Raw genomic sequence first — 21,484 nt, forward strand, 5'->3', positions numbered from 1 at the left:
CCTGCATACAGCCCTAATGTATGGCACATGACAAGATAATGCTACGGTATAAGCCTGAACGCATGACCACAACAAGGAGGAAGTTCGAAGCCTAGCATGAAGGACATTTCGCTGTCAGGGTTTGGATCCGCTTGTCCCCTTAAAGGGAAGGGTCAGCGCACATCCATAAAAAGTTATTCTGACCTTTGTCCTACAATCAAACATTTCTATCCTGAAAGGAGTGGGAGTGCTCTCTTCTAAGATCACAACAACCCAGCCACAGGGAACGAGGGTCAATGAAAGGTTTAATGCGTATGAAAATCATATGCTGTGGCCTTCACAGTCAGCGGATCTCGACCAGGCTGAACACATAAAGCCTTTTCACTTGAAATAGTTAACCCTGGGTCATTGTCATCCAGTACATTTCCAGAGATTTGTAGAATCTGGGCCAAGACACATTGAAGCTGGAAGATCCATCCATCTACTTATCCTTCACATGGTTGCCATTGAACCTGGAGCCTAGAGTATCCTATGTGTGTGTGATTGTGCTCTGAGATGGGGAACGCTCTGGACTGGGTGCCAACCCATCCCAGTGCACAATCACACAAAACTATTCATACACTTCAGACAATTTAGAACACACAAAATGTTATAATAGGACAACTGCATATTAAAAAAAATGTTACAGTCATTGTGAACACAGATCTGGCATACATAAGGCACATTACAATGTCAAGCATGCAGGTGGAGCATGATACAACTGGTTTATGAATACTTAGTATTTGTTAGCAACACAAGAGTGCTTTGGGAAGCTTCACCAATATTTTGATATTTACCGATATAGGCGCTGAAATACACGGACACACTGAAATCACCCAGAAAACCAGTACCTACTACCAACAATAAAGGGTACTTTGACTCATAATCTACTGATTCAAACACTGATCATTCAACATTTATATTTTAATGCTTTTTAAAACTTAGGCACTAATCACAATCTATGGTGTGATATACCGCAGATGCATCTTTATTCAGAAACAAAAGACAGCATTTCATTCCCACATCTGAAGCGTCTTTGCAGTGAGACAGCTTGTACTGCTGTAATGACCAAGGAACTCAGACAAAGTTTCTAAAAATTCCAAATTTTCTTTCAAACACAATCACTCAAAACAGTCAAAAATATTGCACTGGCCATAGAGGCTTTCTACAGTAAATAATCTCAGTTTGTTAGTGCTATGCTTTGTGACAGAGAAGAAGTGCAGAGAAGAAAATGAACCTTGGGACAGTGAGCTCTAAACATTCAGAATCAGCCTACTCACCACTCTCAAAGCAGGCATCAAAGACAAGGTGTCCTTTTCTGGCCACTCCTGTGTGTCCTGGAGGAGTGACCGTCAGCTTGCTCACATTCCCCAGCAAAGCATCATCTCCTCCTGTCTCACTGCCTGTAAAACACACAGCCCAGCATTTGACTCAGCCAAAGAGAGCAATCACAGATGAAGCTTCAGAATGCAGAACAGATTTGAGCAATCTCATGCTGAGAATATTTAACAGATTTGACATATTTCATCTTCAGTGTGATCCTCACTGTCAGAACATAAATTATGCGAATAACCAGTGGACACAAAAGTTTAAAAATACAGATCAACATTTTTAAAAGGACGGCATGTTTATTATATAGTTATTATCAGGTTTCAGATTATACCCATAGCTCTGAAATCAATATTGTGTTGTATCTGTGCATTTCCAGATTAAAATTATTAACATGTGTTAGATGTAAGATTTTTAATGATCTGATGTCTTGATCTTAGATTGAACTCTGATTATATCACACTTTAGATTTATGCTGAGAAAAATAAACAACTAGAATGAAATTAGAGGTGGCAATCATTTGATATGATAGTCTAAGAAAGTCGTATGGAGGCATAAAAAATGTCTCCAACACAAGACTATACAAAGAAGTTATACTCAAATATTCAATACAGACCAAAAGAGATTATTAGTTTGCTCAGTGTTACAGAATCCTTGAAGGAATTTAAAAAAAAGACTTGATTGTGTACATTAGTAACTCTCACAGCTACTGAGTACCAAATGAAAGTTTGTAATCTCATAGCGCACTGCTGTGTTTGCTCATATCTATCTGCATGGAAATGACTCCAACGTGGAAACACATAATATAGCCCAGTAACAGTAAGCCTTAGACATCTAAAAGACAGTGTAAAGAACAAAACTATTACATTCTGTTATGTGCATTTAAGTTTATTTTGTTCCTCAGGCACGAGATTCCGTTTTAGTAAAGTAATTAAAAAATAGATCAATAAATAAAAACCAAAGGTGACCCTCCATCCCATAGGACAGACTGTTGCCTAATAGAACCAAGTTTGAAATGCAAAAATTACATACACTATACAAAAACTATCCACCAACGTAAAGAACAAAATTGCCTTAAATGTTCAGTAACATAAGTAAAAGTCTCTCTCTCTTTCTCTCGCTCTCTTTCTCTCTCTCTCTCTCTCTCTCTCTCTCTCTCTCCCTCTCTCTCATTCTTTCTCACTCTCTTTCTCTCTCTCACACACACACACTCTCTCTCTCTCTCTCTCTCTCTCTCTCTCTCTCTCTCTCTCTCTCTCTCTCTTTCACCTGAGCTGCGGCTTGATTATACACAGCACTTTAAGAAACGCCTCTCGTACAGATTATTTAACACATAGACAAATTGCCCAAAGTTTTTGGTCTTTCAGCGATTCTAATAAACGCTTCCAGGTCAAAAGTAGCTCTTGTCAATCGTTCCAAAATAAATCTGTTTATTACATGGCTATTCTGAGCGCGGGCAATTTTTGAAAGCACCAAATTAACACTCATAGTAAACAAATAGCTATGAGATGTAACTGTCTTTATTCATGAATTAGAGGGAATTTGGCCACAACTAAAGCAGGAACGGTTAAACATCAGCAGACACAAAGTACCAGGCATCATAAATACAGTAATAACACTTTCACATACACAGAGACGAAACACTCTAACAGCCAAACTCATGTTCATGTGTCACCGTTAGCATGCGTGGCTAATGTTAGCAAACATGCCAATGTTTACAGCTGGTGTGAATATCATTACACCATGCACTGACCGACAAAACCAGCAGCATCTTGTTCATGCTAATGCCGTTCGGTATGTGCGTGTTGTTGTCAAAGGTGTAACGCAGATACTGCTTTGTGTTTACACACCAGTATCGGGGTCTCTAACGTTCTCCTCCATCTTCCTTTCCGCTTCTCCAGCAGCTGGCAGGTACGCCGACGCTGCACGCGCGTTGCCAAGACAACACACTAAGCGACCCGCGAAAAGGAGAACGCGCGAGAGGCACTGACGTCACCCGCAGGCTAAAGGATGCAGGGGATTAGCACGTTAGCTCCCCCAGCTCCGCGGATGTCTCTCAGCAAGCACCACGGTTTAATCCATTCACACATAAAGCATATATAAAAACAAACATATACGTTGTGAATAAATTCTTCATAAATCGTGTAAAATTACTGTATTGTACTGTATATGCACAACAAACAATGCAATTCAATTCAGGTTTATTTGTATAGCGCTTTTTACAATAGACATTGTCTCAAAGCAGCTTTACAGAATATAAACATAGAACAGAAGGTTAACATAAGGAATAATATAAGTAATATATTAGTAGTATAAAGAAGTAATATGATAAAAAAAATTCAAGATTATATACATATATATATATACGTATATATATATATATATATATACGTATATATATATATACGTGTATACGTATATATATATATATATATAGTTCACAATGTGTATGTATTTATCCCCAATGAGCAAGTCTGAGGTGACTCAGGCAGCAGTGGCAAGGAAAAATCCCTTAGATGGTAAAGGAAGAAACCTTGAGAGGAACCAGACTCAAAGGGGAACCCATCCTCATATGGGTGACAGTTCTGTCCTCTGAGTTGGAACCAAGATATTAGCAGCAGATCCTTTAAGTGTGTTCTGACACCTTTCTATCATACCAGGGTTAAGTTTTTCAGCAATTTGTAGCTTTTCTGGGGGATTTTATCAAAGAACCATAGATTTCCATGATAAGCTGGTTCACTGGTTGTCGTTCCTTGGACCACTAACCACAGCATCCTGGGAATGTCCTGAACCAGTTGTCTAGCCATCACAATTTGGCCGTCACATACTGTGAATATACTAAACACACTTTATGTAGTGTACTCATTGGCTGTACTTGAGTATTTTGGCAAACCACACAATGATGATTCACTTCGGACCCAACAATATCGCCTCATTTTTGTGCAGAGGATCCGTTATTAGCACCTAAAATATATTCATGTCTCAAAACATTGTAGCCTTAATAATAATTCGAGAATTATCCCAATTGAAAACACAATTACCTGTTGTCTGTTTTTCTCAAAATCCGATATTGCTATATTCAGAATTGCTGATTAGAAGGACATTAGAGAAGAATTTCCCAAAATGTTGATTATTGTTGTTGTATTCATCTAGATATTATAGTGAGCTTGGAAAACTAAGCTAACATTGCAAGTTTTTTTTTTTTTTTATAAAAACCGATATTCTACCAAACCTTTTCGTAAAGGTGCAAAACTGTTCTTTCACCAAGGTCCTAAATTGGTCATATATTATATATACTGTATTTTCATAACTGAAGCATTGCTCTGAGAGTGAGTTAGACTGACTGATGGGGTCAGACTTGCTGTAGGATTTGGGTAGGAGAACATTTTAGCATATTTGAACATGAATATGTATTTGAGTCCATCAGTATTTTATATATCATTGATGTAACATATGCACAACCCTGATGTGTGTTGAGATTTCAAATCCCAGGGCCACCAAACTGCCACTGTTAGGCCATGAGAAAGGCCCTTAAACCTCAATTGCTCAGTTGTATACTAGAGATAAATGTATATTGTAAGGGCATCTGCCAAATGACAGTAATGTAAATGTACATGTTTGGGTTGAATAGAAAATATATCACAACATCGCTCGGGCTATGCTTGTGTAGATTTCACCCAAATCGTTACTTCATGTGCTGTTCAATTTTTTTTATTATTATTATTATTATTCATATTCCATAGTATTCATAGTATTTCATTATTATTCACTGAACACTACATAAATATTAATTTTTCGTAATCTTAAACACTAATAATCTTAATTTATCATTTATTTAACAATTATTAATTCTTACTTCTTCATTTAATACATACTGTACCACTGTACTTACAATGACACCATTGCTATTTTATTGGCTTTAACCTTAATTTTTCCATTTGCAAATATGACATATTGTATAAAACACTACAAGAAAACTACCAGACAGGTAGTGTGGTACACTACAAGAAAACTACCAGACAGAACCACAACAGAAAATTATTCACTGTCAATGCATTGTCAGAAATTGGCATCATCCACTGTACATTTCAAAATTGCCATATCCTTCATGAATGATAGCCTACTGTAGGTCTCTTATATGAATTTCTGAACTATTGGAGCATAGTATAGGGACTGTGTGCTATTAAGCATAATCAAGAAAGACCCTATTTATGTTCTATTAATGCTCCTGTTTTTTTATTAGTCTTTAAATGATTGTCTGTAAGCCAGCATCTCAGGAAGGTCCAACCTCACACTTGCTCTCCTGTTAATTCCCAGCTTACCTAGCCGCATGCTGGAAGTAGACAAGGTACTCAAATAAGACAGAATCTTGAGGACCAAAAAGTGGTTACTGGCTATTCTGCTGGACGATACTGAAAAATAGAATGGCTGTCAGTCATGTGGTGTCACATCTTGTCATCAGTTAGACGGTTCCATAAATATGTATGTCTTTGATAAGGTTGTTGATTTATATAAGCAATGTCAAGTGATTGAAATATGTGCAAATTGAAATTCTTTTTTTTTTTATGTTTGCATCCCCAGCGAACGTTCAAGTGCTATAAGTTGCCAGCCTACTCAAGCACAGAAGAGTGTTTCAGAGCATGCTGAATCTCTGCGGGTATTCTTTTGACAATTATGATGTGCCTGCAGGAGCTGAATCTGCCTTTTCTTCCTCATCTCTCCACTGCGCCGTTCCTGTCATCACTGAACAGATAATTTAATCAACACATCAATCACACAATTCATGAGCAAAGTTCAAACTATGCACAAGAAAAGTACAGTCCACTTCTTGATCCTCACATTTCTTTAATTGGTTCTCCTGAGACGTAATGGCTTTTCACATCAAAATCAGATGTAGCCCCATTTAATGTTTCACTCAACTCACCAATATCTCATTATATGAGACAAAAGTTTATTAAAAAAATTTAGCCATTTGGGTTTTTTCATTTATTGTCCAACATATACTGAAAGATACACAAGAAAATTAAATTAATATTGTTGTCTGTACAGTATGTGTGTGCTTCCTTTGGGAACTGTGTTTTTAGTTGTATACAGGGAAACCCTTTTTAACTTGACCATTTGGGGACAGAGTGCATGTAGCCACTCTGCAAACGGTAGGTCATGCATGGAGAAAGCCGTCCGCAGGGGAGACCAGGCTTCGAGCAGGCTTCAGGAAGACACATAGAGTCACTATGGCGACAGCAATCAGATGCCTCCGGGGACCGGAGCGGACAGAAGAGCAGGGATGAGAGACAGCTGACACTGAAATCAAGCAGCAGACCCCACGAATCATGTGGCAACCAATCATAGTACACAAGCACATATACAAATCCACACACTCTCAGGCATGCATGCTGGGACACACAGAAATATATAATTAAAAAAAAACAAAAAAAAAAACAGCTCCATTAAAAGAACATGGCACTGTGCCCCCTCGCTTTCTCTGTCTTGCCATTGGCTGCAGTCCACCCTAACAGATGGGCTGGTGTCACTAGACTGCTATTAACTGGACACTTGCCTCTCCTATGGCATGAAGACCAAAGCATGCTGCACTATACGCACAGAGAAACTCACTGAGCTGGCTGCATTCGCACCAAAAATATCAATTTTAAACCACCTCAGAAATGTATGCTTCTCATTTAAAGCAAAAATAATGAACCATTTTATATAGATACTACAAATATTCAATTTTCCAGGTTTGTTTTAAGTGCTGTGCAATCTCTTAGTAACTGCTCAGTATTAGATCATCACGTTGCATCTGTGAATCAAGTCTGACCTCATAGCTTGTCACTGATATTTTGGGATAATGACCAAATCAAATTAAAATGAGGTCATTTTTTTATATTCATAGCCTGAGAGCATGCATCAGACTAGTAAAAAACCTTGAGTTGATTAAAAAATCTAAAAATTACATTGAAACAAGACTAAAAAGGAAGAGTTTCCATATGGTATCCATGAATCCAATGTAGCTAATAGATAAAAAGCAGAAACATATTTATTCACAAATAGGCTACTATTAAAATCTTTTTTATAATCTAACTTCATTTACCTTCTTCAGAAAAATACAGCTTCGTGTTGCTTTAAAATCAATAATAAAACTTACTTGAAGTCATGATAGAGATTAACATGTTTACTTTATTCAAACTATTAGTACTTGTAAGTTTTTACTAAGACACACTGCTTTCAGATTTTACCGCTTTATTTAGTTAGCATTTGCTTTCATTTGAGACATGAGGCATTTTCATTGTTTCCATTGTATTTATTCAATAAATGAACATGGTAAGGTAATTATTATTTTTTTATTGATTACTATGAATGAATTAAAGCTAAAGTAAATAGCATCCTTAGCTAAAAATTCTGTATAGTATAAAAGCTGTATACATGTATAGTATATAAAAGATGGCTATTTTATTTAGATTTAGGATTTTTTGAATATAAGAATATATTGTTGCTTTAAAGCTGTTGATTTAAATGATGCATTGAAACTGAAATTTCATTGAACATGAAATTGAATAAAAAATTTCACTGAGGTCAGTATTACAGCAACAGTAAAAAAGCCTTGTATTCTACATGTGATTTTGGCTGTGTGTTAATACAGTACACCCTGAATCAGAAGTCAGTATAACCTGTCACTCCACACCATATACTTCTATATTTCTGAAGGAATATTTATTTTTTCAAATGATGCCTACATACCCCAGAGGCATGGCTCTGGTATCCAGAGTGTTGTTAATGTTCTTGCTGCATTAAAGCAGAGTGCAGAGTTCTGCATAGATCAAATGTAGCCGAAGCGAGGAAGGTAGGTGAAAATGGAGTCGAGAACGGGCCAAACATCTTGCGCACCCTCAGAGCAGCAGGAGCACTGAGCCGAGCCTGACGCTCGGGAGCAAGGCACCGACGAGAAAGCAGATGTGCCCGTGTTACATTTGTTAGAACAGTCTTCTCACCTTGTGGTAACACTGCGAACTGCTGCAGGAGAGCGTGATCGCCAGAGAGAGATGGAGAGAAAGAGAGAGAGAGAGGGAGACGGAAAGGAAGGAGGGGGAGGATTGAGTGAGAGAGAGAGAGACTGGAAGGGAGGGAGAAGAAGGAGAGAGAAAAAGAGGGATAGGGTCGAGGGGGAGCTAGAGAGAGAGGAGTTTAAACTAAGAGCTATGTTTTGGGACGGAGTAATCTGCTAGAGAGCAGTGTGTGGATCGGAGCGCATTGTGCGAGTGAGTGTGCGGGGGACAGATAAGGAAAGAAGCCCGCCAGACCGGCTGCTTGTTTTAATGTGCTGACTCTGGGGAGATAAAAAAAAATATATTGACTCTTCAGTTGTGTGCCGTGAGCCAGGGCACGAGCTGCACATTTAAGAGAGGTGCACCAAATACAGGGCGTGAAAGCGGACAAAATACATCCAAGCAAAACAGTCCATTTAGAGGATTTTTCCCTCCCTTTCTCCTTTTTTTTAAATCTGATTCCTTTTTCTTTGGCTGGGACTGTTCCCTGTTTCCGGTAGAGACAGTGCAAAAGGAAGGGAGACTTCCACTGACGGACAGCCACTAGAGCAAGCACACAGAGGCGAGAGGACAAAAACGAAACAGTCGCTGATAACCAAGATGTTCGAAATCAGCCGAACCCTGAACGCCGCTTTGTTGAGCAATGAGGTAAAGCCACGCGATTTACTTCTTCCTTCACCTCGCTTCTCTCAGTGTGTGCGTGTGTATGTCGCCAACCATCCCCTCGGGTGTGCCGTTCTGTGTGTCTGTGTTATATTAACGTACCCATGCTTATAGAACATGGCAGCTGCAAGGGCTGAGCTTCATGTCCAGGGACAGAGTGAGTGTGTAGTTGGTTTAGATCCAGGGCTGTTTGAGGATGGAGAGAGAGCAGCACAGCTCTTCGTAATACATGAGAGCTTATACTCACTGTCTCTCTCCCACCACACACATACACACACACATACACACACACAATCATTTCATTTTCTCATTTACTCAAAGCAAGATGGTTCTAACTGCTGAGCTTGCTTGATGACTTGCCCATCTGGGGCTCACACTGTGTGTGCATGTGTTTGTGAGTGTGTGGGTGTGTGTTTGTGTGTATCTGTGTGCGCGTGTGTACGAGCGTGCTAGCACAAGCGTGAACGAGAGCACACGGCTGCCTACCGCTGTCGCTGTCCACCCTTCTCACTCTGTCCTCTCATCTATATCCTTCTTTCTTTTTTGCTCCCTCTCTTTTTACCATTCTATTTTTTCCCCTCTTTCTCTCTTTTCCTCTTTTTGTTTCTTTGTCTCGTCCTGTGTGCAATCGTGCACCTTGCAAGCAGTATCTGAAGATGATGGTAAGGTACTCCCAGTACTCGGCACTAGCCCAGGCTGAAGGCTCCGTCCCAGGCATGGGCTCCCTGCTTTTACCCCACGATCCATCCAGCCACCCGGGGGCCAGGTCACTGGGGGTAAGAGGATAGACAGATGCGTGTGTGTCAGAGAATGAAAGAAAAACAAAAGTATTATTAGAAGGAAGTTATTCAATTTAGGCAAATGACTGCAGCCCTGAGGCTTTGTTTAGAAACTGCTTTCATGCTTACTTGTGTAATGACTATTTATACCGCTAACATTAATAGCAGTGACAGAAAGCGAGGGAACAGTTATTGACTACTTTGTGCATGCAGTTTGTGTTTATACTTTGTGTGTCTGAAAACGAAAGCATGTGTGTATCTTAGCGTGGGTGTGTTTGTGTATGCATGCAACTAGTTGTATTGGGAAATGAAAGGTGGCTTGTAGGTGAAGCGTAAGTGGATTGCACAAGACATGTCCTTGAATTTTTAAACTTTTTTTTTCAGTCATCCATCTTTGTGCACAAAACCCTTTTAGAGTGAGGCAGCTTGTTGAAGTGAAAGTGTTTCAGCATGCTGCATTGTGGGACAGCATTTTATAATGTGTTCATACGTTCATATGTTCTTTACGGCAATGTATGCTTATTTTTAAAGGCACATAAGCAAATATATAAATAACATCAGGCAATTTTAGCTGTTTAATGGTTTTCACTTAAAGAAAGAATGCAATGATAGAAGATTGAGATTAGTTCAATCTTTTGAAAATCTACACATGCTCAGAACATTCTACCACATATAAGAATCCAATACACAACTGAAAACGCAATACACTACAACAGGTCGCTTGCCACGTTAATCAGAATTGTTTCATTCACACCGAATAAGCACTGTGCTGACAATTGCTTTGGTCTTTCTGGATATGAGAGCAGATTTTGATGAGGAAAAAGAAAGCCAGTGCAGTGAAGGCAAGCCATGACTTACTGGTACGGTATGTGACGGTCGATTAAAAGTAAATCCCTGACTCAGTGTATTAAATCGACATGGAGCTGTGGGTGTCTAATCTGTGATGGGCTCTCGTTCCCCACAAAACAGGATCAGACTGCCTGAAGCTGCAGCACTTTCTTACACAAAACACCGCAATAGTGACTGTGCTGGAGCTCCTCTGCCAACACACACACACACACACACACACACACACACACACACACACACACACACACACACCCCCACACACACACACACACACACACACACACACACACACACACACACACACACACACACACACAAACACACACATATGCTGCAATGGCCTGATGTGTGTTTGGCTTAGCAGCTAAGCAGTGTTTACCAGAGGCAGAAGATACTGAGATCCTTCCTTGAAAACCCTTGTGTGCATGTAAGTTTGTGCATTTTCTAAACACAACAGAATTTTTTTTATTGTCTGTAATGATTTTGTAAGAAAAATAAATCAATTAAATTGAAATAAAAATAATCAAACTAAAAAAAACATTTTTGAATAAGAATCATCCTCTTATGTTTGTAGCCATGGGTTTCTGTTATAAATTCTAATTTTGCTGAAGAAAGCAAGCCAAGCATCTCCAGCTCAATCAATGCATCATAAATTAGTAACAGTACAAGAACGCTTTGCATGATTTATGCCTTCACTTGGGAAATGGGCAGAAAGAAAATCCTTTCTATTATCTGAAATTAGTACACAGATAGAGTTTACTAACATATCATACAATTATAAAGCTTCTGCTTTGTGTTATTGGTTCATTGTTGGATGCCAATGCACCAAATGTACTGAGAACTCCAAAATATCCAGAACATTTTTAATGAATAAAAAGATTTAGCCATTTATTGTTGAGGTGCTCAGGAACGTGAACGTGTATTCGGATATGCTATGCTGAGCATCAGCTTGGCGAATAAAAAAAAGTATACACAATTCTTATATTTAAACGTGTTTCAGATAATTAAGCGGGTTAAAACAGACCATCGTTACTGTGATTAATGGTACCTTCATTAAGTGAAGCCAGATCATTTGCATACATTAGAACAGTGTGAGGCAGGAGGTAAGAGGCTATCTGCAAGCGTGTTTCATGAAGCAGACACAGATTTCCACCAAATTAATGCACAAGCTTTTTATATGCATTAGACTTTGCTCAGAAAGCGTGTAAAAAAAAGAAGCATGAAATCGAAAATATTTGATATATATCCTCTTCCACAGTGCACATAATTGTATTGTGTAGGATTGTTGAATAAGATAGATAGATAGATAGATAGATAGATAGATAGATAGATAGATAGATAGATAGATAGATAGATAGACAGACAGACAGACAGACAGACAGACAGACAGACAGACAGACAGACAGACAGACAGACAGATAGATAGATAGATAGATAGATAGATAGATAGATAGATAGATAGATAGATAGATAGATAGATAGATAGATAGATAGATAGATAGATAGATAGATAGATAATATCGATGCGATATCCAGAATTTTGCTTAAAGGATATATATCCATCAACCAGGATGAAACAGAGAGTGTGTAATTATTAAAATGAATGGTGCATTGAAAGAATCAATAAATCACAAGTGCATCATGATAATGAAGTTGCCATTAATATACAGTGTTTGAGCAAAAAGCAGTTCATTAGCACAGCAGCTAATGGCTGTCGCATTAGAACACCGTGCCACCCCAGCTCACGATTTCACCGAAAGCTGGCGAAACACTCAAATGGCATTCAGTCAGGAGCAACAAATACAGAGCTTTTTTGGATGGAGAGCTGGTGACACATGACCGGTGCTCCACATGCTGTGCTACATTGAGCATAGTTTGATTCCCAGCACTGGTACATATTCAACATGGAAAAGCAAATGTTTCCGAAAGCGTGAAAAGAACCAGTAATGGGAAATGTGTTGTGATGAAAACACGGTGCCCAAAGGCGAGTAGCTGAGTGGCCAGACAACGCTGCATATAGAAAACAAACTGCATGTGGGGTTTTTGTAAGAGTGTGATTCTGATGAGGAAATTCATTCGCGCACGCATGGTGCACTTTTATAGCTCTTTCTTCTCACTGGGTGTTTTTTTCTAACTTCATTTTCAGCCATTCTGAGAAGGTTATGATTTCCCCTAAACTCATTTAAAAGAGCAGAGAGGCAAGCAGTGAGGTGGGGGAATTGTGGAGCGATTGGCAAATGTCTGTTGGCAGTGTTCGAGACAGGCAGGGTCAGCTCTATTTCACAACAGTGATTAGCTCGGCCCATCTGCCGGGCCGAGCAGCTCCTCCTGCTGTGATTGCACTGTTTCTCTGCTTAATGTAGCCCAGGAAATTAGTTCATTTGTGCTGCTCAAGCCCAGGCCCACTGATCCACGACCAGGTGCGGCATTCTACTACGCACAAAGCCGCAATAGGCGTGCATGTGTGTGTGTGTGCGTGCATGTGTGTAGATGCATTTCTATGTGTAAGAGAGGCAAAGCATCCAGGGAAGCAGACTCATCAACTACGCACGCATTTTAGCACAATAGCAGTAGATTGCACTCGATCATGTTCCTGCATGAAAATACAGTTTTTATTTTTTATTTCAGATTTCACTAGCCGTTTCTTTGAGGTTTAATCGTTTTCATACCCATCAGCATTGCGCCATTATATTTTTCTATTTATTATTTTTTTTACAAGCTAAATGATTATCATTATACTTAATTTTCCTTTTTTATGAGAAAAAAAAAGGTACAACATGTGACTCTCAGTGTCCAGTTATATTAACACTCTTTGGCAGAACACAACTTGATTTTAAATGACAGAAACAGGAAGCAACTATTAAAGCTGTAGGTCAACCACAGGTCACTACACACACTCACACACGTGAGCATCACACACGGATGAACTGTAACTCCAGAGCCGTGAAATGGCATTAAAGAAGTCCCTATTATTCACATCACATAGACCTCCTTTCAAATACAACTTAAGCACTGCTTAAAGACTTAGTACACTAGTTTAAGACATCAAAGCTGGCATGAATGAACTGTGTTGTTAAATAGTAAAGAAAAAAGAAGCACAGGTCCCAAAAATCAGTCTGGCCGAACTACAAAGTGACGATTCCTTTCTGTTCTCAAGATTGTATCAGTTCCATCACCTGGCCGCTCAGACTCCTCCATAAACGATTTATCCTCTCTTCTTTCAATTACGCCGAACGACAGGAAGTGAAGATATGTTGGACAGCATACAAGGACAGAGCTTAAACTAGAATTGGAACAGGAGCACAGAAAGACGTGTGAATATTTGATTTAGAAAATATTTAACTAGTGAGGGATAAATTGTTGCTATTAAATAAAAGTGTCGCTATTCTGAATTACAAAAAAACAAGGGAGTGAAATAAAAAGAGAGTGGCTGAATATGTTCGATAAAGAGACATGCTGGATGTGGTCAGTGTGAGGTGGGGAGCAGGTGTCCAGCCAGGCAGAGGGAGAAACAGAGCAGCCCACTCCAGTCCAGCCTCAGTTCCCAATTTCCTGAAGGAGACAGGTGGCATGTACCAGAGAGACGGCCCTCTATACAGCGCTAATCGGAGCGAGAACCTGAAATTATCGGATGATGAATCGCAGAACAGCAGACTACAGCTTACAGCAACACTGCCTTGCTGTCATTTTGCCACTGTTTGCACCGCTATAGCGCTATCTGACGATGAGGACGAAAGGGAGATGGCTGGATGCCATGAAACGCGTGGAATTAGACAGCAAACCCCCACCACCACCACCACCCACACACACACACACACACACACACAAACACACTCTTTGAATAGAAAACAAAGGGAGCAGTGACTGAGAGAGGGGTCAGCATGGTGTATGCAGGTACTTTGACCTGGAAGAAAAAAGCCTGTTATTTCAGCAGCAACAGGAGGGCAGTGAGTGGGCAGGAGGGCTCCAAAGGAATAGATACACACCCAACCACCCAACCAAAAACCCACCTACACACAAACACACACACACACACACACAAACCCAATGTAGTATTTTCTTCTGTAATTGCTGTAATAAAAATGAAGATAATAAAGGTAAAATCATTGACAATTGAAAGCTTTGTGATATAACACTGTCATCAAAACACAGATTACACAAAGGGAAAAACTATAAAAAAATAACTGCTTTTGTAGCACCAATACTCTAGCATGCAAATTGTAAATTACTGTTTAAAATTCAAGGGTGGGTTTTTCTTTTTGTTTTGTTTTTTTTATGTTCTTTCATAATTACAGTTCCTAGTTAATCCAGCTAGCACGGTGTGATAATGTTCCATGATAATGTAGGCCTAGTGAAATTATTATGATTATTTATTGTCTTCTACCTATTTTCCGATTATTTTTGCTCGTTTCGCAACAAGAAATACTGAAGAATGAACCAGGACCTACTAGATGCTTTACTCTAGCCTGCCTAAAATACTGTAATTACATTTTTTGTTAATTGGAGACAAGCTAGGCAAAACGGCTGCACTGTATAGAAAATCAGCTTCTCATTAATCAACTCTCTCTCTCTCTCTCTCTCTCTCACTCTCTCTCTCTCTCTCTCTCTCTCTCTCTCTCTCTCTCTCTCTCTCATTCTCTCAGCCTAGACTGGAACAAAGACTGATGTATTATCTGACTTTTGCAGTTCAGACCACTGTTTCAGAGTTGCGCATCGAAAATAACATGCTAGCCTTAAAATGCGGGATAAACGAAAGAGCAAAATATTCCTGTGCTGTTTCTAACTTTAAGCCACAAAGCTAAACCGATCGATACGCCGGCTTTTTTAGTCTAATTACCTCTCATAATCAGACAGCCATCTCAGAGCTGGATGAGTGAAGCTGCTATGACTCATGGGTTGCTGATAAAGTGATAAATGTGGCCAGGGCCTGAATGATCGGTTGCGGCCGAGAGCTGACACGTTGACAAACGGCGCTGCTTCCGCTAAACTGATAGGTTCTTAGTCCATACATTTTATCGATATGCTAATTGGTTGGGGTGGGGGTGTTGGTTGGGGGGGTGGATTGCAAGCGCTTGCTGTCGTGAATAAAAGATGGATGTCTGTGGGATGCATCGGCTGATGTGGAAGACCTCAGAGGCGTGGTGTTGCTTCCCTTAATCGTCCTCTTCGCAGCCCTGAGGAGCCGTTAGTCCCTGCTAGCACTCTCTTCACATTAATAATGCAGTCTCTTTAACAGCAGTATTCAGCTCTAAATGCTCCACAGTAGAGGCTGTCCAAAACATCAATAGCTGCTCTGCGATATAACCCCATTTGATGCTGGGGCAAAGAGAAAAGTTACAAATGATAATTAATCCTTAAGGCATTCTTTCTAGAGCTATAGTGACTTCCTGTCTAACTCTATGGCACTATTACTTTTTTTTCTCTTTTTTTGGGGGGAAGCGAGCAGCAGTAAAGGGGTGGATGTAGGGGGAAGAGAGGAGGTGGAGAATTACTAATGCTGCTTTTTCCAGAGCTCGACATGACAAGGTGACAGAGGATGTACAAACAAGCAGAGATGGGCAGGAGACTGGAGAACGGATACGCAGTCGGATACAGCTTGAATTTCCATTTAATTTCGCTCTGGAGGTCAGAAGGTCTCAAACAACGGAGTGCACTATTTCTATGTACAAACGCAAACAATTAATTCCCAAACTTACAGAACTGGTACAGTACTGCTTGTGAAATAAGAAAGAAAAAAATAAAGCACTGCCCCTTTTTTATTGTCTCAAGGTTGCAACTGTTTATTATATGCCTTTGTGCTCCAAACGAAGGTTTACAACTGATCGGTGCATTATAAATGCAGTAATGGCTGCTGCTCTAAAATTGGTTGGTGCACAAGCCTGAGCTCCCTCCTCCGAAGGCAAGCACTGATTAAAGCCTTGGCCAGATGGACCACAGCAGTCCTCCACGTCGCAGTGTAGAGCCACCGACCAGGATCAAACATAGCAAAGGCCATCCAACAGCCAAGCGTCCCAACGCCTGTGCTCTCAGCCACCAGCCTTGCATGCCACACACCATGACAATGAACAGAAAGAACAAATTTTACTCACTATTACTTCTAGCAAAAAGTGACTCAAAGAGGAACATCCAACAGTATATGATACGCACTGCTCACAGATTTCTCACTATGACATTCATTAAGGCGAGACGATCCTCAGAACAGACCTCTTTAACAGACTAAAATAACCTGCTATCTTTCAAACGATTAGTAGATAAATCTTGGTTTTCAAAAGAAAGCCCATCCGTTAAGGATTATAAATGTGTAGTTATAACACCGCAGCTCTGAACAAATGATGACAAATGGATGTTCTTTTGGAGTAACAGGAATTTTCCCTGTATTCTTTCGACATCTCGCTTTGCTTTTACTCCACGCATCTGAGAAGCGTGTGATTGGTTTAGGTGAACCAAGGCCAGGTTCAACAGCGTGATACACACCTGAGACAAAAGCATGGCAGTTGTGTACTAAAGCTGTCATGATAAATTGATATGGGGTTGTGGGGCCTCGGTGAGGAGGTGACAGTTACGCTGGTCGAGTTGGCAAAAAGGTTTACTACTGTGTTGGGCAATGAAACGAGAACTGAAGCCACTGTCACGTTCACACAGGAAGAAATGAAACTGGTGCTGTTGACTTTGAAAATATTTCAATGCACTTTCTGTTTCTTGTACAAGAAGTGTTCACTGTATTACTCAGTCTGTGTTACTCAATCACTTTATTTGACTGGATGCACATGTGAATTTGGAATCATAGCAGAGGATTGTGATAGTCACTGGTCTAAAATGAAGTGGGCAGATTGTTATGGGGAACTCTTTAGATGTAATGTGTGTGAATGGGGCCAGCAGGTGGGATGTGACACATTCAATACACTTAAGGCTCATCATCATCATCAGAGACATCAGCAGCTGTAGTGGAGCTGAGGTGAGAGAGGGTCCGTGTTTTCTAAACTGCAGCAGAAAATTAACGGCAGGTGGTCTTACAGGCTTGGCCGCTGATTAGCAACAGTAGGATAACTGTTCTTTAAATCGTGGACACTGTGGGGAATTGATCCTTTATTGAAAGATCGAAGGCTGGAAGGAAGGTCTGTCTGCTCAATCTGTGTAATGCGCTTCCTGACTTGGAGGAAAATTAAGATTTAACTGCTATGCAGAGGTTTAGTGTAAAAGAAAAAAACAGCATCCTTACTGGATGTGCCTGAATTAATCTGCCATGATTAGCCACACCAATAAGAAAACATATCTGTCTGTGATTGGACAGAATGCTCAACACTCACAGAAACCAGTCGGTACGGCTCATATATGTATTGGCATAGCATTTACAGTACGATCAACAAAAGATCTCTCTTCTTATACAGTACATGCTTTAAATCTTATCATCTATTTATTTGTTAATATCTAGATGATAAGAATATGTTCTTGCAGAAGCTATATTCTTCATGCCATGAGCTCTTTCCCCCACAGCTACATCCGAACAAAAGCAAAGCAAGAAGCTAATGAATGTACACACAGTGTCTCAGTTGATAAAAGAAGTCAATGATGCTTAAAACCCCTCTGTGGTAAAGAAAGGACATTGTTGCAGAGGTTTCAAAAGAAGCTTCTGAAAAGAGAGGCAACTTTAACACAACTCGAGTTGACACCTTTGGAAGAGATTTATAAAGTGTATACCTTGCCATCTTAAAATAAACCTGCGATGACAGAGGGTGAAAATTGAGGGTGAAAACTACAAAATTTCACAATCAGTCGCAAAATTTATCACCATGTCTGTCGCATGTTTCAGCATGTCACGCTCCACTGAGAGGTTTCTGAAATAGAGCCGAAGTCTTGTTATGAAAAGAGGAAACTGGGTCTGTCTCCATACAGAACAGAAACATGTCTATGGTATATGTTATCTGTTAACCTTCAAATACTGTAGTGCTCAGGTTTTAAATATAAACAAGTGTCATCTGACTGATATATTGAAAAATGATTACTGTGTGTGTGTGTGTGTGTGTGTGTGTGTGTGTGTGTGTGTGTGTGTGTGTGTGTGTGTGTGTGTGTGTGTGTGTGTGTACGCGTGTGTGCTCGTATGAGTGATTCTTCCAATTGTGCTTAACTTACAGCGGTCTCTGACAGGATCTGCTCGATCTTCTGCTGCAAGCAAAACAAAAAGTATTCAAAATATTTCTAGATTCAGGGATAAAAGTTAGGAATCAGTAAATTTGTGTCAAAAACTGGAAAATTGTACAACCTGGGTTAGATGCGATGTGATTATAAATGAAAAAGAAGTAGATATTAAAAAGTGCAATACAAATTTAAAAACGTGTTTGTGTGTGTGGATGCTGGCAGAATGGATCAGGCAGGGTTCAATGTAATTAGTCCGATTGAGGACTGAAATGAGGCAGTGTAAGAGGAGCCTGGGGCTAGGAGTGTCGGTGGTGGTGGTGGTGTGTGTGTGTGTGTGTGTGTGTGTGTGTGTGTGTGTGTGTGTGTGTGTGTGTGTGTGTGTGTGTGTGTGTGTGTGTGTGTGTGTGTGGATGCTTTAATTGTAGCTCAGTAGCTGGTAAGATCAGAGGCACTCCTGAAACAAAGGAGAGACACAGAACAAGGTGGTCATGCTGGCAGTGTGTGTGTGTGTGTGTGTGTGTGTGTGTGTGTGTGTGTGTGTGTGTGTGTGTGTGTGTGTGTGTGTGTGTGTGTGTGTATGTTTGTGTGTGTGTGTGTGTGTGTGTGTGTGTGTGTGTGTGTGTGTGTGTGTGTGTGTGTGTGTGTGTGTGTGTGTGTGTGTGTGTGTGTGTGTGTGAAATGACAACCACTAAATGATGTTTTACATACACGACTGTTGCTGAAAAATTAGCTCTTAAGGGAATATTATGTTCTATTCCATTATAAATAAAAAATAAAGCACTATTTCTTCCATCTTCACTAGACAAAACATGTCTCCCATCAAAACAAAAGAAAATATATTTCAGCGTCAATTAGCTGGGGCCGCACACAAAAGGCCCTTTTACAGGATGCAAAATAAATCAATTAGTCAGGTTGTTAGCCTGTTAGTCATTTCACAGACCCCTTTTGCTTTAATGGCTTTTTGACAGCTGATAAACGATGTCATTTACATTAGCTAGCCTGTTTTAAGACTGTTCAGCTTGTGGTCATGAATCCTGCCGTACAAACACAATACAGCATAACAGAGCAAATCAGGCAAAATGGCCGACGCCCCATATGACACACCGAAGGAGGTCTATTAATTTGTGCGCATTTAACTATGGTAGGCTTCATATGTGTGCAGACACAATGATTGAAATTTATTACAGCAGAAACACAGCAAGCATGCACACCCACTCACATGCACACCCACTCACATGCACACACACACATACACACACACCCACACACACACACACACACACACATACACACACAAGCATGTAGGGGTGGAGGCAACCGCTGAAGTCACAGCTTCCATGTTCTCAAGGCCGAGCTTCTCAGCGTGGACGGAATGCCATTCTAATCCCTCACTTCTCTCGCTCCATCTGTCCCTGCTCTGCAACTGGTCAGACACACACTGAGAGAGGACCACACTGATCGCATGATGCATACAGGGCCCTTTCCTCCTTCAGCATCGTTTCTCAAGTGCATACTATTGCAATTCAACACGAATGACATTTAAAATAATACGGTTTTACAACATTTTAATTCGTTCCGTACATTATGTCATACGTTATGACAGTATACGGAAAATGACAAAGCCAGTTTTGGCTTATACATAAAGCAGATTGGACCATATTCTTGTTTATACCACAGCACTGTTTAATTCAAATCTGAATGATCAGAAAGTTTCTAATCCGTTAACATGACAAACCCAGATTTGGTGTCATTACTTTTAAGAGAGGAAAACGTGAGGGACTGTTTATAGCGACTATAACATAATATATAACGTAATATCAGCAGCTAAGCTGTTTTGCGAACATTGCATTAAATGTACCTATAAGTGATTAAAGAGCATGACATCATTCGTTAATAAATTCAAATTTGTAATCATCAGCAGATCAATTTAGTATAAGAGGAAAAGAAAAACGTGCTGTTACAGGAAAGTAATTGACTTCAAAGTGTTAACGGTAACATTGGGTAGACTCGCTTATCCAGAGCAACTTACAATTTATATCAATAGTTATATACAGTAGCTAAATGTTAAGGGTCTTGCTCAAGGGCCAAGCAGTGGCAGGTTGGTGGGCCTATGATTCAAGCTCTCAACCTTTGAGAATTGAAAAATAGAACTAAGAGGTGGTTGGAGAAAACTGGCGTTGAGAAAAATTAACCAAATAATCAATGATTTAATCCAAATGGTTGGTCATATACAGTAGTATCAGTATATAAATAGGCATGAAGTATACAGATATTTCTAGAATGCACAGAAAATGGTTTTAAATAATCCACACAAAATGGACATGAAAATAGTTATCCAGAACACACACAGTAAGCTGACTGTCATTAGCTGGCTACTCAACTCGTATAAGAGTGGAGTGCATTTCGACTCGTTCTGCTGTTGGGTTAACAGCGATGCAGAGTTTGGAGGCAGTGGAGAAGCACTACGATGGCTCCTATCAGTAGCTGGCACACTGCAGATTTGTGAACTTACACAGAGGTTAATGGACTAACTCAAGTTTGTATGAGCTTCTATGAGAGGGGCCCTTGTATAATTAAATGAAACCTGCATGTGATTAAAACAATAAGCAGGCTGCTTTACTCTCTTTCTCTCTTTTATGAGTGTTGTTGGGAGGTTGATGAAAAATGAGG

At 40.0% G+C, this 21,484-nt stretch overlaps 2 protein-coding genes across 9 annotated transcripts in view; one reads left to right on the forward strand and one right to left on the reverse strand.

Annotated features, from left to right (window-relative positions):
* agbl4 (AGBL carboxypeptidase 4) overlaps positions 1–3,353 on the reverse strand; it is a 276,090-nt gene extending 272,737 nt beyond the window's left edge. Inside the window, exons 1-2 of the mRNA XM_027166429.2 lie at positions 3,198–3,353; positions 1,299–1,421 (exon numbers count right to left, since the gene is read on the reverse strand). Coding sequence (XP_027022230.1) covers positions 1,299–1,421; positions 3,198–3,228 — 154 coding nt within the window. The 5' untranslated portion in view covers positions 3,229–3,353. The remainder of the gene's footprint in view (positions 1–1,298; positions 1,422–3,197) is intronic.
* A 5,119-nt stretch (positions 3,354–8,472) lies between these two features.
* elavl4 (ELAV like neuron-specific RNA binding protein 4) overlaps positions 8,473–21,484 on the forward strand; it is a 68,031-nt gene continuing 55,019 nt past the window's right edge. For 3 of the 8 annotated variants that reach the window (XM_027166492.2, XM_027166497.2, XM_027166494.2), the window contains exons 1-2: positions 8,474–9,035; positions 9,698–9,826. In XM_027166492.2, coding sequence (XP_027022293.1) covers positions 8,988–9,035; positions 9,698–9,826 — 177 coding nt within the window. In that variant the 5' untranslated portion in view covers positions 8,474–8,987. Of the gene's footprint in view, positions 9,036–9,697; positions 9,827–21,484 lie in introns of all 8 variants that reach the window. The other 5 variants (XM_027166498.2, XM_047799987.1, XM_027166496.2 and 2 more) reach the window with 4 other exon arrangements.

Source organism: Tachysurus fulvidraco, chromosome 14 (assembly GCF_022655615.1).
Source record: "Tachysurus fulvidraco isolate hzauxx_2018 chromosome 14, HZAU_PFXX_2.0, whole genome shotgun sequence".
In the NCBI taxonomy this organism is placed as follows: domain Eukaryota; kingdom Metazoa; phylum Chordata; class Actinopteri; order Siluriformes; family Bagridae; genus Tachysurus; species Tachysurus fulvidraco.